At 34.8% G+C, this 24,280-nt stretch overlaps 1 protein-coding gene across 5 annotated transcripts; it reads left to right on the forward strand.

The window, feature by feature from the left end:
• The first annotated feature begins 955 nt into the window (after positions 1-955).
• LOC120774423 (WSCD family member CG9164) lies at positions 956-22,855 on the forward strand. Of its 5 annotated transcripts, none has more exons than XM_040104052.1 (7): positions 956-1,088; positions 9,972-10,156; positions 14,997-15,135; positions 15,556-15,675; positions 15,790-16,041; positions 18,501-18,670; positions 22,103-22,855. In XM_040104052.1, exons 2-7 carry the CDS (start codon positions 10,022-10,024, stop codon positions 22,250-22,252), a joined length of 966 nt encoding a protein of 321 aa, XP_039959986.1. In that variant the 5' UTR covers positions 956-1,088; positions 9,972-10,021; the 3' UTR covers positions 22,253-22,855. The 5 variants fall into 5 exon arrangements, with proteins under 5 accessions (XP_039959986.1, XP_039959989.1, XP_039959987.1 ...); XM_040104055.1 differs by having other exon boundaries at positions 9,987-10,156; XM_040104053.1 differs by lacking the exon at positions 956-1,088 and adding an exon at positions 1,323-1,455.
• Positions 22,856-24,280: the final 1,425 nt, after the last annotated feature.

Below are 24,280 nucleotides of genomic sequence, written 5' to 3' on the forward strand. Positions count from 1 at the left end.
GGTAGAATTCAGCAAGCAAATGTCAAAATGTCTGAAATTCATGCCTCTTGACAGGAATACCCCTTAAAATAAACAGAATCAAAGCAAATGTGTCAAATATCGCTTGTTTACACATGTATGTATTTTAACAGCTGTTGCTGTTCCTCTTACATTCTCAACTTGTGCTCTCTTCTGCTAGTTTTAATACCCTGAACCGGGTATATTAAGTTTGTTACGAAGTTTGTAACACCCAAAAGGATGCGTCGGAGACCCTATACAAACCGAACGATCGGAATCAAGGGCTTGTATGGAAAACTTTCGCATTTGACGTGGTATATTCACAAAATTTGACATAGATTACTGCATAAGGTAATAACAAATTCTCCGAAAAAAATGTTTAGATCGGATTACTATAGCGTATAGCTTCCATACAAACTGGACTCATAGTTACTAGAAGAAATGCACCTGTGAAGGATATATTAGCTTCGGTGCAGCCGAAGTTAACGTTTTTTCTTGTTAGCGCTAAGAACGCTTTTACAGCACAAACTTGGCTAGCTAATGATAGTTAACAGTTAAGAAACAAATTTATTCTTGGGCTTTAGTATCTAATCAAACAGCTGATAACGGAGGATGCGCTATGCAATCTGAAAACACAGGGTGTTGCCATGTATGTTTCACAAATTTAAATATTATAGTTCTTTTAATATTCAATTCAGAATCGTAGTATACGAAGAACTCATTTTGTTTTTAACAATATGTGATATACATATAGATTTTATACATACATACATAGTATTTACATAGTTACTGCATGACTATGCACACGTTTAGGATATATGTATATGCATGTACTTACGAATATGTATGCACAACGGCGTGATACCATGCAGAAAGGCACAAAAATTACGGTGATGAAATAACACCCTACAAATACATATGGCTTTTATGAACACATTGGTATTTATGGTATATGTGGTATTTTCACCACAGTATATACTGAGATTTCCACTAGATGTTGTGCTGTGTAATATAAACATAGTAAACTAATGAAATATAAAATGAAATGGAAATTTTGAATATTCTTACACAGTGTTAGTGCTTCAAAATATGTGAGTTGTCTTCGCAACGTCTTGTTAGTGAAGAGCATATGTATGCACCAGCATATAAAATGTATAAAATTACAAAATATTTTGTGAATTTCGATTTCTTCAAATAAGACTTTCATTGTGAAAACTTCATTGAACTACATATCTACAAGATTTAAGTAGATGTGTAAGTCGCAAATATATGAATGCGATTTTGTAGTTGAGTTTGTTTTTTCGTCTGCTTATGCATACCCATACACAATCGTAGTTGCTTGTTTTGACTTTTGTTAAGGAAAATAGAAAGTGTGCTTTGTCTGTGAAACTGTGCTGTAGCAAATGTGTAGAAAACAAATTTTTTAGTTCGCTAATACAAACATTCCGGCTTATTTTTGTATGTACAAGTGCATATTTATATTTGTAAATACAGTTGGGCCAATGTTAGCGAATTCATGGGAGAATGAGCTTTCGAGCGAGCGATAATGACCTTTGGGCTGATTTTGCAGATCCAAAAAGACAGATTTAAAATATTCATTGTCCTACGAAGATTGAGTACTAGCATATTCATTTGTAACTCAGTTAAAATGCATTAGTAATGATCAAATTGACACTCTAATATTTTACTGCTCCAAAATTACTTAAATGTGTATACACTTGAGTTAAAAAGTTCCAGCCATCAGGAGAAAGCAGAAGGAAATGTGTTATATAAATTTACTACGAAAGTTTGTCAGCTCTTTATCAATACAGAACTTAAGTGTAGCTCATATTTAAACACCATTCAATATGTGAGAATACTGTTGAAATTCGAGAGAACACACTTATGATAACATTTTAAAATATCCGGTTGAGTTTTACCGCATATATCGGTCAATATGTTTTTGTAATAAAAGTGCATCCTAGTACCTAAAATGGATAAAATGGGGCAGCCCCCATATACTTATTAACAATTACAAATTTCCGGTTGGCTTTACACCGTGTATATAACATATCGGTCAATATGTGAGATATCCTAGCTAAATTAGAGCACCTATGTTTTGGATATATTTTAGTTTGATGCCGAATATGTGTGAAATCGCTTTACGAACTATCCTCGGTCTCATAATATCATAACTTTCGTTAATCTAGAAGACTTTATTATGAAGATATTGGTCCGCCTGTGGGTTATATTCATAAATTTGCTTGGAAAGATGTTCACGGGATAGTGATTTCTGACTATCCATCTGACTTTAAACCGTTTATGAGTGATATTTTAATGAAAAAGTGGACGTTTTTAAACAGAATGTAATTTATTTTATTATACCTATTGTATTGTTTAATTTAGTAAATTATTAAAATATATTATAAAATTTTTTTATTTAAAGATAACAATTAAGTAATAATAAATAATAAAGTTATTAATATATAGTTTATAGTAGGGTTAAGGTTTAGAAGGTATGATAGAAACAAGATTGCGCCATCGTGTCGCAATGAATTTAAGAATGAGAAGCCGCAACATGAGAACTGGCAAATGACCTGTAAATTGCAATTTTTCTATCTTGCACTTTATCATTCTTATATTCATTACGTCACCCTTGTATTATGAAGCCACGTTCACAGAAAAAAGTTAAGGTAAAAACTTGGGCGTAATCTCACTCACTATTATTATTGGCCTTTAGGATTCTAAACAGCTGATAACAGAGCATGCGCTATGCAATCTGAAAACACAGGGTGTTGCCATGTATGTTTTAAAAAATAAAGCATTATAGTTTTTTAAATGTGCAATTCAAAATCGTGGTATACCATGCACTTTGTATTATTTATATCAGCTCTAATCTAATGCTCTCAGAAAAATCACCACCCTCACTATTGTGAAGTTTTCCGTATGCTGATGTGATTTCAAAAGCACAAATGCTCACAACTTCCTTACAAATTCGTGATGTCTGAAAGCTAAACCTCACAATGTGAAATCGGTTGCGTTATGTTAATTTCAATATTTTTAAAGAAATTTGCATTTATTTTAAGGAAATATAATGGAGGAACTAGTTATCCATTATAAATATAAGTATTTATCTATTACAATGGTTATGTAACTTACGGCCTTTGTATATATTACTTTCTTCTGAGTATAAATAAAAAGACATAAGTATGTATACATATTTATGTACAAATAATTTGGACAAGATTTTATTTGTAAATATGTATGTATATACATATGTATTTAAAACATGTGGGAATAAAAAGATATTTATGTTTACATAATATGCTGTAACGCTGCAGCTCCTCCTCAGTTGTTCTTTTACATTTTTAAATCCTAAAAAGAAAATTTAATAGATTTCCAAAATTTCTCACTTTTCTTGATTCTCCATTTCTTTATTTTATCTTGTTCGTTTTTGTAAAACAGCTGGTTCAAAGCAAAGTTCTTTTCACCTCATGTGTTGAGTTGTTTTTTTGTGAGGTTTGAGCAAGAATAATCTAACAAATGTTTCAGACATCACACATTTGGGAGATAATTTTAAGGTGTGGTTTTGAAATCACCTCAGCATACGAAAAACCTCACAATAGCGAGGGTGGTGATTTTATGAGGGGCGAGAATGGGCTGTAAATCTCACAAAATTTCCTCACAAATCAGTTGTGAGGTTTTCTTAGAATTGGGCTATATATGTGACGTATGAAATTTTAAACATAGTTATTGCACATCCATACATACATATATACATAGTCATGCAATATACAATATATATACGCATGTACTTTCTATATATGTATGCACAAGGGCGTAATACTGAAGAAATAACTCCCAACAAATTCATATGGACTTTTTGATATTTATGTACGGTTTTATTCATGAAAATAGTAGTGCAACAGCTTCAACAGCTCTTTCCTAACATATTCTGGCTTGCCAAGTCAACAAGAGTGATTATTTGGGAAGAATAGACATTTCGAATTATAAAAACGAAAAAATCCCGTTACATTTGCTTCCACTGCCTTTTCTACATGCATTTTTCTGACGCATTTTTGTATTTCCTAATAAGCAAGGTGTTCATTAATGTAGTAGTGTATGCCCGATAGGGGTAAGTAAATTAAAAGAAATATTAGTTTTGATAAATAAATGAAAATGCTGAGTTTTTGGATCTTAGGTTTATTGTTAACTTTCATCTGGGCTGCTGCTGGCGAGATCGACTTCTATAATCTGATTATCGCTGTCGTCATTTAGCCACTCATCGATTTCATCATCAAAACAAATTTCTGGTGATATCTTTACTAATAGTTATGTATATCTGTTATTTCCGTTGAGTTATTGGGTCGTAACATAACAAAACATTGTCATCTGAGTTAAGGCCAGCTCCGTCTACGATATCCCAAGAAAAGCCACGCCTCTCAAGAATTTTTTTTAATGATTCCGTTAAGTTATTTTCTGTGCTCAACAAAAGATGAGATTAAAAACTGTTATGATAATTCATTAAGGACATTCAAACAAATTTTTTTGAGCATTTGACCTTATTCGAAATTTTTTGCACATCTGTCCAGACCGACAAAGGTCAAAAATGTAACTCCATAGGGCAGATCTACTTCAGCAGCTTTTTCTCATTAAAAAACTTGAATAATATATTTGAAACCACAACTTTGAAACACACGCTTGCTATAAATCAGTAATATTATTAATAAAAGTTAACAACTTGAGGAATTTTAATTCTATAAACAACTGTTTCTAATTAGCTGTCGCACTTAATTGACCTTCTATATCGTAACGCATTTACTATTTGGGGAAAAATTAAAAGAACTTTAATTTCACAACAAGAAAACAGAGAGAATTTACTAGTAAATAGAGCAACACGAACAATGCAAGACTTTTAGGAATATAAATAACGGTATATCAAAAATTTTTATCATTATACTCATCAGCCACCTACAAAACAGGGAGCGTGTCTAATTAGCTGTCCACAGCTGTATATGCCCTTATGAAGACCTGCTAATGAATGTGAGTGGAAGGTCGCATTGTCTAGCAGTAGAAGTGTCTTGATTGGCAAATTATTTTCTTTTACATATCGCTTTACTTATTTGTTAAAGGATTTTTCAAACCAATTTAAAAAAATGTCATTCAAGCATTTTTGGTGTTGGCACAATCTAACGGTAGCTGCAGTCTCTTGAACGCTTTGGATTTTTCCCTTTTCCGATCATAAATAAATTAAGTTTATGCTCTCCAGTTGCATTTCAATTAACCATTTTAGGTGTGGATTTGTCAGTATGAAACGCAAGCACATTTTCTGGCAACTTGATCCAAAATTTAAAAATGCATAAAATAACACATTTCCCTATGGGTGTTACAAACTTACTGGCAAACTTAATATACAGTGTTCAAGAAGTATAGGCAATTAAGTTAACATTTTTTAGTAATCCCAAATACGGTTTGAAAAATAAAAAAATATCCCAAGTATATATTAAAGAATTAATAAATAATAAAAGAAATTGTTTTAAAATTAAGATTTATTCGCGATTACATACTTCAAGTTCTACTATTCTAAACTAGAGCTCGCACGTCATCTTCACTGCTCTAGAGTTGTTATTAGAACCATTACTGGTTTGGTTTCTTTGAAATCGTTTTCGTATGAAAATAGTGTTCAAAATATAATACATGTTTATGGAAAGCTTCTGTTTTAACTTACAACATAATGATATCTAGTTTTAATAGTATTGTAAAAAAGTATGGTTGAGAACTAAAAATAATTATTTTTTTAATTATGAACAACTAACAACCAAACAAAAATAATATCCATTTAAATTTGTAATTATAACACTGGCCCACAAAAAGAAAAAAAATGGTGCAGAGATAGTGTCAACGGTTTTGGACTAAGCGTAAATTGATAAAACTAAATTATTTTTAATTTTTTTCATACGTGTCGTTTCCGATCTACGCTCAGTTTTGAATATTGGCTGTACATTTGTGAAAATATATTTATTCTAACGTCATGTCTTCCTCGCGAAGAAGTTGTCTTAATGAGCCTAATGTGTTTTGTTTCACCTGTGGTGAATACACAGTTAATAAATATAGGGAACCTATAACGGATTTTATAAAAAGTGCCTATTTTTCTTATTTTAACTTGAAAGTTGTGGATGAATACTACCCGTGGATACCTCAAATGGTTTGTAAAATGTGCTGTGAACACTTGAGACAGTGGATCAGCGGTCAAAGAAACCGAATAAGATTTGGAGTGCCTATGCAATAGAGAGAAAACAAAAAATCACGCTGTGCTAATTTGGGCGGCGTTAACGTTAAAAAAATGATTTAACCAGACTTAGAATCGGCTAGAAGACCTTTGCCACATTCAGAGGAAGTACCTATTCCAACATTTTGTTCTACCTGTGAATCATCACAGGAATCAAGTCCATCACAAGAAAACAATAATGTGAGTAGCAACAGTGATTTTGAAGGCATAGTGTTTACAGAACCAAAGCTTTTCATTCAAATGAATTGTATGATTTGATAAGGGATCTTGAGTTACCTAAAGAATCTGGGGAAGTGTTAGCTTCGACATTAAAAAAAAAACTTCTTAGCGAAAGGTGCAAGAGTGACATTTTATCGTACCAGAGAGCAAGACCTGCTGCATTTTTTTCATTCGGAAAATGATATTGTTTTTTGTTCAGATGTTAAAGGCCTTATTCTCGAAATGGGTCTTGTAAAATATCAGTCAAATGAATGGCGCCTCTTCATAGACAGCTCTAAACGAAGCCTGAAATATGTCTAATGGCAACCAATATGGGTCAGTTCCACTTGCTCATTCAACAAAATTAAAAGAAGGGTATCAAAATATAGCACTCGTGTTAGACAAAATCAAATATAACGAACACCTACGGAGTATTTGTGTTGATCTTAAAATTCTCAATTTCATATAAGGACAGCAGAGTGGATACACCAAATACCCATGTTTTTTATTGTCTGTAGGATAGTCGTGCCAAGCATCAACACTTTGAAAAAACAAATTGGCCTGTACGTGACACAATGGAGGTAGGGAAGCAGAATGCCATCAACCCACCTTCGGTTTCAAGAAATAAAATTATATTGCGCCCCTTGCACATAAAATGAAAACAGTTTGTTAAGACACTAGATAAAAATGGACTATGTTTTTCTTAAATATCAAGAAAAATTACTGATCTAAGTATAGAAAAGTTAAAAGCAGAAATTTTTGATGGTCCACAGATAAGAGCATTAATTAAAGATACTGATTTCTTAAGATTGATGAATGATTTGGAACGAGCTGCGTGGACTTCATTTGTTGACGTTACTAAAAACTTTCTTGCAAATCATAAGTCAAATAACTATTCACTAATTGTAAATGACGTGCTAAGGAGCTTTAAGAACTTAGGGTGTAATATGCCCATCAAAGTGCACTACTTCCACAGTCATCTGGATCAATTTCCAGAGAACCTTAGATCCTATAGCGAAGAACAAGGGGAACGATTTCACCAGGACTTTAACACCATGGCGGAGAGGTATCAAGTTCGATGGGATCAGCATATGATTGCTGACTACTGCTGAAGTATGCAACGGGATTGTCGTAATACTTCTCATTCACGAAAGTCGCGAAAAAGAAAATTTTTGTATGCATGATAATTTAATAAATGCTGTTTTCCTTTATAAATTTTTTTTTTAGATGCAAATATTTAGAAAAGTACACTTACGAAGTCGAAATTTTTGGTATGTATGTAAGCAGAATAAAGTCCTAAGTTAATTAAATAATACAGTTTATTGGCACCAAAACTAGTGCTGACCAGTGTAATAATTTGGAGTGGGAATTTAAATACTTTCTTTGTAGAAAATTTAAATGGATATTATTTTTGTTTGTTATGTTAGTTGTTCATAATTAAAAACACAATACGTATATATGATATACGCTCTCTGGTTGGACTTTCTCTATAATTTACATTCTCTGTACGTTCTTTGCTTAAACTATGAGTGCCCACGAGCAATGGGATGCCGATCAGTGCTATAGAGCACACGACAAAATTAACACATTCAAAATAAAAAAAACACACATTTTGGTTTAAAAATAAAAAAAGATAAGCGTTATTATAAGTTTCATTTTTTAACTTAATTCAAATGTATGACGCTGCTGTGTTCATGCATTGCAGTGCTCTGCTTTGCATGCTTAACTGAGCCTTAAACGTAAATAAAATTATATCTTTTAAATTCGTACTGCATTTCTAAGTACTTAAGTATGTACATTAAAACTTTAATTAATTTCATATAATGAAGTCAGCTAAACATGAAATCTACCGCATAAACAATTCATCACATAATGTGCTAATGTCATAAATGGCTCAGAGAGAATAATCCATTGGATTCGCATCTGGTAAATTCGAGACGTCCATGGTTTGCGACCGAAATGTTTCTTTGCCCACGGCTTCAAAGCAGCCTGCAGAACACTTTACCGATAATATGTTGCATTTACTTTGACGCCAGGCTCGATGAAAACAATTGGAGAGCGCCCATCTGCGGTGACAACTGCCTAAACCATTATTTGTGGCGGGTGCTGCCTCCTGGTGGCCAACCGATGACTTAGATTCTCGTATGAACGGTCGGTCAAGTAAACCCTATCGTTTTGAGAGTTTACGATTTGGTCAATTGGAAAAAATTTTTCGTCAGCAATGTTCGGAATTTGACCGCTTTGGCCAAGCGAAGCAACTGCTTCGTTTTCTCAAGTTTTACTTGTTACTGCTGCGGTGTGAGATCATGGGCCTTTTCGAGCTTGCAAGGCTTGACCTTGAGCTCATTTTTCAATACGCGTCGGATGCTGCGGTCGGATATTTTCAGTTCTATAGCCATTTTATTGGCACTTCGTCGTGGATTTTGCTTAAAGCTTCTTCTCTTTCCGAACCATCTCACGTGACGTTGCGGTCTTTTGATGACCACCTCCATGGCGTTTTGCGATGCGATGCGATTGTAACGAGTGATGGTGCGATAAACAAGAACTTTATTCACATTATGGTGTTTGAGCTCACGAACAATTGCTGGCTGTGATTTTCCAGCTAAATATAAAGCAATCCACTATTACGTTTGAATTCCATCGGTGATCACTTTTTTTGCGTTCACTTTTGGCAAAACGCTTTTGTACACTTGTGAACAATACTCCAAACTGTCATTCAGTAAATTTATAAACAAGTGATTCCAGTGCGACAGCTGCGCGAACGGTCAGAAGCTGGTTACACTTCGAGTGCCGGACCCTGTATATCGTGGAATGTATAAACAAATTTTTTCGGAATTTTTTGATGACATCTGTCGGAGAAATGACTGGGTGAATGACACGATTTCTCATGTTTGGATCATCTGAAACGCAAAAACCCAAATTAATGTTAAGAAGTACGTAAATGGTTATCGTACCTACTAGAATCATGAAAAAATTTGATAAATCAAAAAGTAATTAACATTTTTATTAATTTTTTCCCATTTTTTTACATAGATTTTGCCATAACATTGTCAATAAATTATAAAAAGTATGAGGACGATAGCCAAGCGTTTTGTGAACATTTTGAAAAAAAAAATTAAGCAAATCAGTTGATTGGTTCGACCGGAATCATGTCCGTCAGTTTAAAGAAGAGTGTTTTGAGAAAAACTCCTTTAAAGTTTGGAGCGGTATTATTATTTTTGGGCCTTTTTCGAAAGCTTCCAATGGTAAAGTGGGTTTTTACATTAATTCTAAGGGTATAAGGGAACAGAAAATGCAAAAAAAATTCAAAAAAAATTGTATGCGCACCACTGCTATATATTGCGATCCTTTCCCACCTTATAACTATTTCATTTGCGCTGTTAATACTTCGATTGTTTGGAAAATGGGCTTAAGGATTTAAAGAGTGTTTTGCAGTGTATTATTTTCCTAGAATTATACATATACATACATACATATGTACTTCGTCCTTCCATTACAAAATGTTCAGTTTATACATTTTTAGGAAAAAAAATTTATTAGGAATGAAAGAAATACGAAATGATATTACAAAGCTGGCGGCTATTCGGAGTTTCAGTAATAATCATTATTTATATATGCAGCGTATTATTATTTTCAATAAATAGTTCGCCTCGCTCAAATCAGAAAAATGAACGCATCGAAAGATTTTCTGAGGTAAGTGTTTGAATTAAATTAAGATACTTATTATACTACATTTTAGATTTAAGTATCATCTTATTCGTTAATAAATTTATTTATAATATTAAAGGTATAGTTGTTTTTAAAAATGTCAAAAAACTATTTCTGGTAAAAAAATCTTCAAAGAAATTATGTGTACTCTTTTCCCAATTCTTTTAAATATAGTTTCGGTCGTGTTGCATGCAGGGTTTGTCCGGAAAGTAATAGAACTAATTCGATTAAAAACTTTCAAAAAAACTTTCAAAATAGGCTCCTTCTGCGTCAAGGAAGGCATTCTCCGGAATACCCTTGAGAGTCGAGGTGCATGCTGCTTGGATCCCCTCTGTCGTCTCAAAATGCCTCTGTGTCTTGGGATCATACCCAAAGATCCACTCGTCACTTGTGATTATGTTATTCAAAAATTGGAACTCACTTTCACACATGTTCAAGTTTTCTTGACACACTTCCACTCGTCGCAATTTCTGGTCGTCAGTGAACACTTCTGGGACCGTCACAATGACATGAACCACAGATAAATTGATAAATTTAACATCTAGGCAGTAAAACGAATACTTAATCGACAGTCTGGTGTCAAAACTTTGCGCACACAGTCGCATTGTCGATGTTTGTCGACCTCTTGCCAGCCCTCCAAAAAGGCCTGGAGCCACCAAAACACAGCACCTCTTGCTAAAGCAACATCTGGTTAAGCCTGCTTGATTATATCAAACGTTTCGCACAGAATTTAATCGCTTACCTCTGCTGCATTTTCGGCTTGCACCAGTCACAGAAACACGTCGCATGAAAATGTTTGTCCTGACTCTCCAGATGCTCGGAGATAACTGGCCAGTCACTCGTTCGTTAGCTAGGAGCGCCTTCTACCGAAACCAGTTGGTGCACGCTCCGAAGTACAGTTGCGGCGGAAGGAAATCAGTCCTATTTCTTTCCGGACAAACCCTGTATGTGTATGCGTTTTTATATTTTTTTTTATTAAAAGTATACATTTCAACCATCAATCTCTAACATTACTATAAACTTAAAGGGCTAAATATATTTTTTAAATATATTTGCCTAACACGAGATCTGATTTGTGGGAATGATATATTTTTGATTTAGGTTTATTTACAGTTGTCCACAAAAAAATAGGAGTGACACATTAACGAAACGAATTTTATAATTTTTAATAAACAATTCACAACATATTCAATAAATGTGACCTGGTCTACGGAAAGGGGGCTTAGGTGTCAAAAAAAGGAGAACAATTAATGAGATAACGAGAAACTGACGATTATTTTTAACAGCTTTTCCCAGAAAACTAGTTTTCGCACGTTAGCTTCCTTTTCGTAGACCAGGTCACAAATATGTGTTAATATTTTCATAGACCAGTTATTTCAATGAAACGTAAAGAAAATTTCATATTACAGTTTTTGTTAAATGAACTGAAAATCTAGTTCCACATAAAAATAGGATATTTTTTTAATACATAAAATTTAATTTTTTTAATTAAAATGGTTTCAAACTTTTACAGAATAGTAAACTAAATCACATTTGATTGAATAGCTTCGCAAATAGAGTCTATGAAATTGTGGCATCGTTAATCCTGCCCAAACCTTTTTCACCACATGCCATAAATTTCTCAAATTGCTTTGTTTTCTTTCGAAACACTTTTTCATATCAGTCTTGACGTTTTTTTTTTGGAGTTTCGGCAAAGAAACTGCATAGCCTGAGGCTTAACCCCAATTCTGTTGACTCTACAACCCCTTCTTCGCGAACCTGATAATATATTTAGGATCGTTATTCCGTCGATATACACATATTAATGTTATATTCCCTCAGACATATGGAAACATTACCTCATCTAATATTTTGACATATACCACTTGATCCATGACGTTTTCAATCAAAAGAATTGGATTAACTGAACTATGTGAAAAGCTACCCCTGGCGTGATTTAAACGACACAATGCTTGACGATTTTTGTTATAAATCAGAAAATATGTTTCGCGTCAGGGAGACACCAGTCAAAATTTTCAGAACTCTACTGCCAAACAATTTTGATTTTATCTCACCACAATAAATTTCGACTTTTAGCCACCAGCCAGGAGGCATAGTTTTTTTCAAATTGCATACGGGGTTCCACGTGTTCTTTTTTAGTAGCGGTAATTTTCGCCGATGGAGTCATGTGTTGAAGTTCACGCAAGCGAGGAAAATTCTCTGATTGCCAATCATTTGTGAGTGGCCAGAAATGATTCTTTTACATATGGGTCACGACTTCCGGTCTTTGACCAAGTATCTTCTGGGTAGCCAGAAAACATCCCTTTGAAGGCGAACTAAAGTGAGGAGGCGAAATATCCTCTCCACAGTTTTGTGCGCTGTGACTTGCCACGTAAAAAACACTACCAATAAAAAAGCATAAACAGTCTCGAATGGAGACCCCCCTTTTAATGACGAACATGCCAAACTCACTAAGGATAACGATTTAAGGGCATGCACCTGGAATGTCCGGTCCCTTAATTGGAAAGGTGCCGCTGCCCAGCTGGTTGATGTCCTCGTTAAAATAAGGGCCGACATCACCGCCTTCCAAGAAATGCGATGGACGGGACAAGTACAGAAACGAGAAGGTCTTGTGGCATTTACTACAGTGGCCATATAAAGGAGCGCAAGTTTGGTGTGTGATTTGTGGTGGGAGAGAGACTCCGTTGCCGAGTACTGTCATGCACACGGTGGATGAACGTCTAGCCACAATCCACATCAAAGCGAAGTTCTTCACCATATCACTGAATTGCGTCCACGCCCCGACTGAAGAGAAGAAAGATGTGACCGAAGAGGCCTTCTATGAGCGCACCTATGAGTGCGCCACGCGACGATGTCAAAATCGTGCTTGGCGACTTTAACGCCAGAGTGGGAAAGTAAGGTATCATTGACACAACAGTCGGTAAATTCGGCCACCACGAGAAAACATACTCAAATCGGTTGAGGCTGATCGACTTCGCCGTAGCCCGAAATATGGTCATCTGTAGTATTAGATTTCAGCATAGAAAAATTCATCAACCAACCACATCGATCATGTTGTGATACGTACAAGCCCCTTACGTACAGCTGCAACCGAAACCGTTGGTTTTCGGAAAATGAAAAAGAACAGCTGCTGCGATGAGGAGTTCCGTGTCGCAGCGGAGAGAAAACAGACTACCTACCTCGCAACGTTGCGATGAACCACAACACCTGCGGAATGGGAGTGAGTTGAAGAGGGAAGCGAGGCGCAGTTGCAGACATAAAGGGTAGTGCTCCAAAATTCTACGAAAAGATGCAGCGACTATCAGAAGATTTCAAGACCGGAGCATACTTTTGTAGAACTCCCAAAGGTGATCTAGGACTCTTCTCCAGCCCCCTGAATGGCAGTGAAAGCATAACGCCAGGAGAAGGCGAACCCGATTCCCCAATCGATGACAATGGAGCAGACGTTCCATTGCCCGACCATGAAGAATTTCGAATAGCAATAAACAAAGCGGCGGGGACCGATGGATTGTCGACGAAAGCATGCCCAACGATTAGAATTGAAGTGTGCTCTTCCCAACTGTCGTGGGTTAAGTCTCCTAAGCATCGCATATAAGGTTCTATCGAGCGTATTGTGTGAAAGATTAAAGCCCACCGTCAACAAACTGATGGCTTTAGACCTGACAAATCAACAACAAATATTCACCGTGCGACAAATCTTGGAAAAGACCCGTGAGAAGAGAATCGACACACACCACCTCTTCGTCGATTTCAAAGTTGCCTTTGACAGCACGAAGAGGAGCTGCCTTTATGCTGCGATGTCTGAATCTGGTATCCCCGCAAAACTAATACGCTGTGTAAACCCACGTTGAGAAATAACAAAAGCTCTGTCAGGATCGTGAAGGGCGTTTCCGAGCCAACTCCCTATTTTGCGACTTCTTCAATCTGCTACTGGAAAAAATAATACGAGCTGCAGAACTTAATCGAGCAGGTACAATCTTCTATAAGAGTGTACAGCTGGCGTATGCCGTTGATATGGATACCATTGGCCTCAACACCCGCGCCGTTAGTTCTGCTTTCTCCAGAGTAGATAAGGAAGCAAAGCCAATAACGACGTCATTGACATAGTTCAGCGAATTAAAAGATAGCGGCTAGTCGGCGGCTGTCTAGGTCATGTCGTCCGAATGGGCGAAAACACACCAGCTCTGAAAGTATTCGACGCAGTACCCGCCGGGGGAAGCAGAGGAAGAGGAAGACCACCACTCCGTTAGAAAGACTAGGCGGAAAAGTACCTTGCTTTGCTAAGAATTTTCAATTGGCGCCACGTTGCGAAAAAAAGAAACGACGAAGAAGAATTATCGTCGCTTATTTGTTCTGTAACATTTGCCTACGAGGTGTTTCAGTATTAACTAACACATTTAGTTCATTGTTAATGGCCTTGGATGACAAAATTCAAATTGTTGCTGTATTATGGAACTCTACGCAATTTTGCTTTTATTTTTTAGGCTTAGAGATATTTTAGAAATGTCGAACACTCCTATTTTTTGTGGAAAGCAATAACAAGGGTATCTAAGAACTAGCAATGCTGAACGATCATCACAATAAAAAAATTGTTTCCTATATTAATGTGAATGCCCCGTTATGTGAAGTTATGCAGCCAAATATATCTTTCATATGGGTCATCCTATTACTTTGTGGACAACTGTGTGTATGGTATACATATCCATATGTACATGTTTTCAAATTTATATTCCTTTACTTATAGCATCTCTATAAATTTTAGTTGAACATTATACAGAAAGCATCAAATTTCGGTAAACACTTTTTAATGAATGTGCAATTTTAGTTCGCAAATTTTCACAACAGTCGTTTCCGTGGTTTCACATCCAAGGCCAATATCCGCTGGTGTAACGGCCTTAAGTATCTCAAGACAAACGTACCTAATAACATGATTACAACCGTTTCTGCTCTAAGCACTAATAAAGGTAAGTAAAGTGTGTAAAAATTGCAGATAGGAGGCCTCGTTCATACGCGGAAACGCTTTTACCATTATTTCAAAAATATAGATACAAAATAAAAAGAACAAAAATGTTAGAAAAAACTTTTGTACCAATGAGTAATTTTTGTACGGAAGAAGGCAACACATTCCACTGTTGCAACAATAAAACTTGCTTTAAATACACAATATATGAAGTACGAGAAGATCTTTGTCAACGAAAGAAAGTTACTCTTAATTGATTACTTAGAGAGTTTCTTTAGGTTTCTGCACTACTATTTTAGTGCATCCAACACACACAGTGTCTTTCATGTCTGCTTAACTTGCTTGCAAGAGGCTCCTCCGTTGAGTGACTATAGTCTTCACTCGTCAAATAAAAAATCATCAATAATTGTGTTTTATTTTTTAGTTGCAACTACTGAAGATACTAAAGATGCCGCTGTATATCGAATACCGGGTCTGACTGCCCTAGCATCATTTCCAGGAAGTGGTAACACCTGGCTTAGGTATTTATTGCAGCAAGCAACAGGTAAATAATAAACTATTATAATATCCAACATAATTTACGAATAAATTGCTACAGCGGTTTTTTGATAAAACTAGTTTTACACGTGACTTCTAAACATATCGTTTTTAATTAAAGGGATTTTAACGGGGAGTGTCTACAAAGATTATGGGTTGTTAAAGACTGGATTTCCGGCAGAAAATGTACGTAATAACTCTGTATTGTTAGTGAAAACACACGAATTCGGCCCTAAAGCATGGGACCCATTTACTAAGGCCATTTTACTGGTGCGTGACCCAGAGAAAGCGATATTGGCAGAATTTAATAGACAAAGTGGCGGTCATATTGGATTTGCGTCTCCCGATCGTTATAAAAGAACTAAAGGAAAATGTAAGTAAAATATGGAGATTTCACATTATATAAGGAATCGCTAGTTATTTATTATTATAATATTTTATTTCATTAGACAGTAATGAATATTTATATCACCATACTTATTAGTTTGAAAAAAAAATAAAAAATACGGTAACATATTATACATATTTATTATTTATATACAGTGTGTTAACAAAATAAGAAGAGTGCAAATTGGATTCATGGATAATGCGGAAAATTATTATTATTGTAAATGTGCATTAACTGTTTCGAATCTATTTTTTACTTTTGCGACATGTTGCTACAGAGTATAATAGTATTGTCCACCCAACGGTTGTTTGAATCACTTAAAACTAATCGACTTACAAGACCTGTCGCAAAAGAAACAGAACTTTTTAAATATAACTGTTTCTCGTGGCGCCACCTACTGGTGGGTATACAAAATAAAAAGTTTGACATTTCGTAAAAATTTTAAGACAATTGGATAACTACAATCGATGTTATCGATCAAAAAGTGACAGCAGCTTTTGGTCATAGGTCGTAAAATGCAAAGAGCAAATATTAAATTTTGTTTTAAACTTGGGAAAACGTTAATACTATGTTCGGACCGACAACGAAAACATTTTGAAAACACATTTGTATGTTGTGGAATCTAAGTCGTTCGGACTGACAATGTGTTTTCGATGAGTTTTCACTGATAACTATCAATAGCGGCATTCTCTTGCTCTTGCAAGATTGCACGATGGCACAAAATGCAAAAATTATATGCCGAAATATGCGAGGCCAAGAGAGCACCCATTGCAGAATATAGTGATATATGACGACACGAAAATAAACATGGCCTTTGGTCTGACATACATATTTCACAGCCATTGCAAATAATTTTCTGCGTGTGTTTGTTGTTGTGTCGTTGCACCAAGAGGAAAATTCTGCAAATTCTGCACCGTGCAAGGTTTTGCAAGAGCAAGAGAATCCCCCTAATATGAGAATATCAAGTGACAGCTGTATTTGTATATGGAATGTAAACAAATATCAAGTGACAATTTGGGGCCGGCAAAATATGTCTTCTTAAAGTAGAGCAGGCACCGATTATAATGAGTGGAATGTAAGTTTTGAAGTGAAAACTGTGTTTTCGTTTGACAGATTTTACATGGACGAAAACACAAGTTTTCGTGCGAAAACCAGTTTTTCCCACGAAAACATGTTTTCGTTGTCGGTCCGAACATAGTATTACTGAAACATTTCAAATGATGAAAAAAGTTTATGATGATCAGTGCCTATCCCGTAGTAATGTGCATGAGTGGTTTAAGCGATTCCAAGAAGGTCGTGAGGACCTCTGTGACGATCAGAAGTCGGTCGTCTTCAGAAGTCATAAATAAAGACAATGCTGATTTGTTTTTACGATTCCGAGGGTATTGTACACCGAGAGCTCGTTCCTGGCCAAACGATTAATCCTGTGTTTTACCTTAGTGTTATGAAGCGTCTTTTGTCACGCATTCGTCGTGCTCGACCACAATACCGTGAGGCAGGGTCCTGGCGCCGTGTCATCGGTCGACGCTTGTCACTGATTTTTTGACAAAAAACTCCATATTAACCATTAATCACTTACCCAACTCACCTGATTTGGCACCCTGTGATTTTTACCTATTTGGAAATGCCCATGAAAGGACATTGGTTTCAGGACATTTCGGCTATCCAAAAGGCGACGACGGATATTCTCAAGAGCATTCCGAAAAATTACCTTAAACACTCATTTGAAAAGCTAATTGTCCTTGCTAAACGCTGTATCGAAGCACAAGGAAACTACTTTGAATAAAAAAATATAACTTTTGAAAAATATTAATTTGTTTTTTTTTAACCGTCCTGTTTCTTTTGCGACAGATCTTGTAGATATAAGGTTATATATGTACATATGCATATGTATGTATGTATATAAATGATCAAGATGAAGAGACTGTGACTGTCTGTTCGTCTGCCTCGTCTCTTCATCCTGATCGTGTATATACATACATATATAACCCTATATCTATCTCGATTAATTAAGGTGAACAAAACTAATAGAAAATTTGAAAACTTGTAGTCTTTAGTTCCTGACCAATACCATTATACATCAACTAAAAGTCGATTCGAAACATTTAGCAAAGGGGTGTTTAAAACATCAATGACTTCTAAATAGGCTTGAAGGAACTTTGTAATATAATTTTAAAGTAAGGTCAACTTGTCTTAATCCTTATATTAGTAGTTCAAGATGGTGTAAGCAAAGCTCTATAATTATATTCCTATCTCTTGATATTCAAAATAATACTTTGAACGATTTGAGTCACTCGTGACACATTTATGATCAGATAGCAATAATGGACGTTGGGCAGTTTTCTGACCTTTATTATAGAAACATATTTTTATACACCTCTCCATATTTATCAGCACAGGTAGTTACATAGAATATTCTATTTCATATATTATTTGTTTTTCAGATTGGCAGAAGTTCGTACTCAAGAATTTGAAAATGTGGGAAGCGACTAATTTGAGCTGGGCACGAGACTTTTCAGGCAGCATCAAGGTTGTTTTCTATGAGGATTTGGTTGGAAATTTAGAAGCAACTTTGAGAGGAATACTTAACTTTTTAGAGTTTCCTATTAATGAGGTAACAACAAATTAAAAGTTAATTAAATAAAAACATAACATAGTATTGCTTATTTGAAAAAAATGTCTATTATAAATGTATATTATTTAATTTTGTTGTATTTAATTTGATTATTAATTTATGTATACAAGGGCTGCTATATATATTCTGGCCTAGGGCAACACTAAGTGTTGCCAGGTGCAATCTGACATTTCCATTGGAAAGTTTGACATTTTTTAGCATAACATCACTCAGAACGTTTTGTCATTTAATCGTGAATTGTTTTATTTACAGGGAATTAAAAAATTCATCTCGGCCAAAAAATGGAATTAACTCGTGAACATTTTCGTGCGATCATTTTTCACAACTTTCGACGTGGATTATCACGACGGCTATGAAGCACCATCCTATAGCACTGTGAAAAACTGGTACAACGAATTCAATCGTGGCCGACGCTCGCTCAAAGACGAATTCCGTGAAGGTCGTCCAAAAACAGCCGTTGCGCCAGAAAACATCGATGCTGTACGTGAACTGATAATGCAAGACTGTCATGTAACATACCTTCAGATAGAGGCATGCCTATGCATTTCTCCCAACAGCATACATTCGATATTGCATGAACACCTGGCCGTAAAAAAGGTTTGTTCTCGTTGGATCCCGCACAATTTGACAATCGCTCAAAAAAACGCTCGTGTGGATTGGTGTAAAGAAATGCTGAAAAAATACGATCGCGGTGCTTCAAAATTTGTAAGATCGTCAGAGGTGACGAATCATGGATCTATGCGTATGAACCCCAAACAAAACAGCAATCGACAAAAAAAAATATAAAAAAAAAAACAAAAAATAATAATAAAAAAAAACATTTTCGTTGATAAATATGCCTATTTACATTATTAGACGAGAAATATATATAGCAACCTACGTATAAGAACCAATATTATGAAAATCAATTGAGCAGACGTACATATTTGTGATTAAGAATAAGCAAATAACCAGTATTGACAAAATATTTTGCTTCACACCATTGGAGTTGACTCTAAAACCCTTTTCTGATCGATGTGCTAACAAATTGAAATATGTATTGGAAATTGGTACACATAAAAAGAGGAGTAAAGAAAAGTAGTACGCTTGAAGCTATTTTATATAAAGAATTATTTTTAATCACAAAGCATTTTAAAAGTAAAAATGCTAAAAAAAACAAGAAAACAAGATTGAGTTCGGGTGGAATCGAACAATCCAAGAACTTAAAAAAGCCGAGGAAACACATTAAGGTGTTGGCAAAAATCCACGAAATCGATCAATTTAATACAAGTATATTGATGTGCAAAAAGTCAGCCAAAAGATCGGAATTTATTACAAAACCAATTCCATTCATTTAAAGTTCTAAACCACATAATTTGTATCAAATCTTTTTCACTTAATTTAATAAATTATCACACATTTTGACAAAACGGTTAAAAGACAGCTGGGAAGTCGGAAATCACCATATATGGAGTATATTGAGAGCGGATAAGGTCTAAGTTGATTACACAAATTTTATACATTACAATTTTATATAACTTATACTGGCCAACTTATTCGACATAAGGTTTGTTAGAATAACGTAAATCAGAATACACTGTACTTAATCAGATTAGTACACTTCAGTTTTCAATAGTTTTGGTTAGCTAAAAAAAGCTACAATTAAAAAATATTAAGGAATCCTTTTCTACTAAATAAAGCAACAACCCTTTTCAATTTTTTATACTTTTGCAACCAGTTGTTGTTGTATTATAATTTTGTTCACCTAAAGCGAGTTAGATATAGGATTATATAAACATATATATAAATAATGGGAGTGAAAAGTAATTTTGAAATCCGGTTCATTGTCTGTCTTTACAAAAAAAAAAGAGTTCGTAGATGGGCGTAATCAGACCACTGCCACGCTCACAAATCGCTAGTAACCGAAAACACAGTGCCATGTTAAGATATGAAACTGTAATTTGGTACAATGGATCGTACTAGCAAGTTTTACCTGTCGGTAAAAACTTTTGAAAAAATAGTCGTGGCCCCGCCCTCTAACAAGTTTAATGTACATATGTATCTTCTAAACCACGTAAGCTACAACTACCAAATTCGCCCTGCACGTATATTACAAGAACTCCTACCGATAATGTGAATATGGATGAAATCGGATGAAAACCCCGTTCACTCCCCGTATAACGGTCCAGTTCAAAACTACTAAAAGCGAGATAAATCAATAACTAAATGCGCCAGAAACACGAAAAGTTTCCGTCGGGATGGTATGACAAGGCTTTAAAGGGACCGGGGTAAAAATTTGATGATGGGCGTGACGCCACCCACTTTTTGATGAAATTCCATATCTCAGTACCCGACTGACCGATTTCGACCAAATTTGGTATGTGGTATTTTTTTCATATCTACTTCCCATATACATAACACAATTTTAAATTCCAGTTGATTCTTCTACTTTCCAGTACACAAATCAAGAAACAATTAAAGTAACGGGTTTAAGCTTTACACGAACAATGAATTTAGTGTGTGCCACCTTATGATCAAGAAATTTGTAAATCCAACAAAAACTATTTAAGCCCCTAGGTACCGAATATTTGGATCCCAGTACCTATAGTTGACTTTTGATCGAAAGTATCGGTTAATGTATTATATATATAATTAAATTTCAGAGATAGTACTTCTCTGACGATTATATGTCTGTATGTTAAAAATGGCTTGAATCAGGTCAATTTTCTCTGAGCCCCCATATACCTAATATAAGGATTTTCGAACTTCCAGGTGACTTAATGCTGGATATATCGGCCAATATTTGAGTTATCTCAATAAAAATTACAGAGCTTTTTTACTTATAACAGTGTAACTGTGTGCCTAAAATAAACAAATTTGAGCAAAAACATGACTTACCCCCCATATAACTAACATCAGGATTTTCGAACATAAGGCTGACTTTACTCTATATGATTTTTTTTAGTATGCGACAAATTTGAGCAAAAACATGACTTACCCCCCATATAACTAATATAAGGATTTTCGAACATAAGGCTGACTTTACTCTATATGATAGGTTTTTTAGTATGCGACATGTTGTGGTACTGGGAAAAATAAATAAAATCTGGTCGATAATACTCCAACTGCCATATAATGGTTTTCGATTTTCTAACAAACCTTATGTGTCTGTCAGTGTATGAGTTATATATAGTATATGCATATATTATGAGTTATATATAGTATTTGCATATATAAAATTGCTTGGATTTCGATTCTCAGGTTGAAGTTTTACACTATAAAGTATTTCGCTGGCTTTGATTCTTGTGAGTTGCAAGAGTACGGATATAATAAGTTCGGTTGCACCCAAACTTAGCCCTTTATCTTTATAGACTCTTTATATGCGCAAATATTTCTCACTTAAATTAGATCTTCTAAATTTTCTGATTTCAGGAACTCTTCAGCTGTACTTTAATAAGAAGAGAAGGCGTTTTCCGGAGAAAGAAGCGGTTTTTGAATTTTGATCCATTTACTATATCGATGCGTTCCATGATAAAACAAAAAAAGCTAGAAGTGTATAAATACCTTGAAAATCTCAAATAACGCTGTCAATAAAAGGTCTTAACTATTTATAACTACACGCATGCATATAACCAACGAATATTAATTATTATATTAGTGAATATTTATAAAAACATAAGCTGACATCCAAAGTGCGAAATAATAATTTTAGTTTAGTTGAACAAATGCAAACATAATCTACCTTCCTAGTTTGCGCAAATTTATTAAAGAGTTCTTAACTTACTATTAAACAAGTATTGGGTGCGTATACGATGGATTACGTATCTAAGGCTTAGTAATTTGTACATACATACATACAAGTATGTATAATCTTCTTAGCTTCACGCGCTTTTAAACTTCCAAATATTTGTAATACGTTCCGCAAACCGTATATGTATATAACGAATAGCAAATATAAACTAGTTTTGTATTAATTATATAAATAATAACATATAAATCGTGTCCAATAAACTATTGTAATATTGCTTTTAATGTATATGTAACCACGTTTATAACTAATTTTACACATTTTATTAGTTCAAAGTATGTTCTATGTATAATTACCTGGATAATAATCGTATATGTACTTACACGGATTACACTATAAAGTGCGACAATAAATAATCCAATACCGAACGCCAAAAATTGGTGGTACATTTTCTTATTTCCCAATAGTTTCAATTAAGTAAACTATTTTCCATTTTATGTGTTTACAGGAGTAATAATATACCTATTTCTATAATTTAATTTTGTTGGTGTTTAAAAATACCTAATGCACGTATTCAGGATCTTATGTATTTATTAATTTTGCCACGAAAGAAAGGTCGAGGACCCCATAGTACTCACACGAGCTTTCGTATCACATTCACAAACTCTTGTACGCTTCATGTACGCAGTGCACAAAAATATTTTTATGAGCCAATTTTTATCCTTATTCAATATTTTCTTTTCGAACTCTTAAATTGGCAATAGAAGTCAAATTTCCTTCCAGAAATCGAACTTTTAAATTGACTCATCTTCTTCTTCTTCTTAATTGGCGTAGACACTGCTTACGCGATTATAGCCGAGTTAACTACAGCGCGCCAGTCGTTTCTTCTTTTCGCTACGTGGCGCCTGGTCCTTCCAACGGAGTGTAGGTCTTCCTCTTCCTCTGCTTCCCTCGGCGGGTACTGCGTCGAATACTTTCAGAACTGGAGTGTTTTCTACCATCCGGACAACATGACCTAGCCAGCGTAGCCGCTGTCTTTTAAACCGCTGAACTATGTCAGTGTCGTCGTATATCTCGTACAGCTCATCGTTCCATCGAATGCGATATTCGCCGTCGACTAATCTACTCATGTAAAAGTCGCCGCGCGTATTTATCCCATAAAATGTTACTACGAGTATTACAGAATAGGGGCATTATCTTTTGTCTTGCAAGATTGCAGATTGCAAAAATCCTATACCGAAATATACAAAAGCACGAGGTGCTATTGCAGAATCAAGTGATATATGAACGGCTGATTCGGTCAATTTACTGCAAATAACTATTGTGCATGGCTATTGTGAATTGGCGCACCTTCTGCATTCATTCTTAACAAAAAAAACGGTGACAAATCTTTATAATTTAAATAGAAATTATAAAATCTATTTAAAATTTACCTTTCTCGACAATTTAACGTCAAAATATGTATTTAATTAAAATGACAGCTAGCACAGGGTTACAATAATTTGTTTACGTGCTATTGCTCGAAAATAAACATGGGTTTTGGTCTGACATATTTTACAGCCATTGCAAATAATTTTCTGCGTGTGTTTGTTGTTGTGCCGGTGCACCAAGAGGAAATATCTGCAATTCTTACATCGTGCAAGGGTTTTGCAAGAGCAAGAGAATACCCCTAATATATTTATGGGGGTACTCTCATGTGAACGCATACATTTTACCATATTTTAGGAATTTTTTTTATGCGACAACAAAATTCAATCATTTTAATTTTTTAATATACTTTTATTTGTATTTTGAAATGTTCAAAAAAAAATTTTTTCGTTTTTTACATTTTTAATATATATTTTTTTTAAATCTAAGTAGTC

Source organism: Bactrocera tryoni, chromosome 4, assembly GCF_016617805.1.
Source record: "Bactrocera tryoni isolate S06 chromosome 4, CSIRO_BtryS06_freeze2, whole genome shotgun sequence".
Taxonomy (NCBI): Eukaryota; Metazoa; Arthropoda; class Insecta; order Diptera; family Tephritidae; genus Bactrocera; species Bactrocera tryoni.

Bases quoted from the DNA above. Each gene is read 5' to 3' on its own strand.
- LOC120774423 (XM_040104052.1), top strand. From the start codon at position 10,022: ATGATATTACAAAGCTGGCGGCTATTCGGAGTTTCAGTAATAATCATT. The intron at 16,042-18,500 runs GTAAGTAAAATA...TTTGTTTTTCAG, and splicing joins TAAAAGAACTAAAGGAAAAT to ATTGGCAGAAGTTCGTACTC. The intron at 18,671-22,102 runs GTAACAACAAAT...TTCTGATTTCAG, and splicing joins TAGAGTTTCCTATTAATGAG to GAACTCTTCAGCTGTACTTT.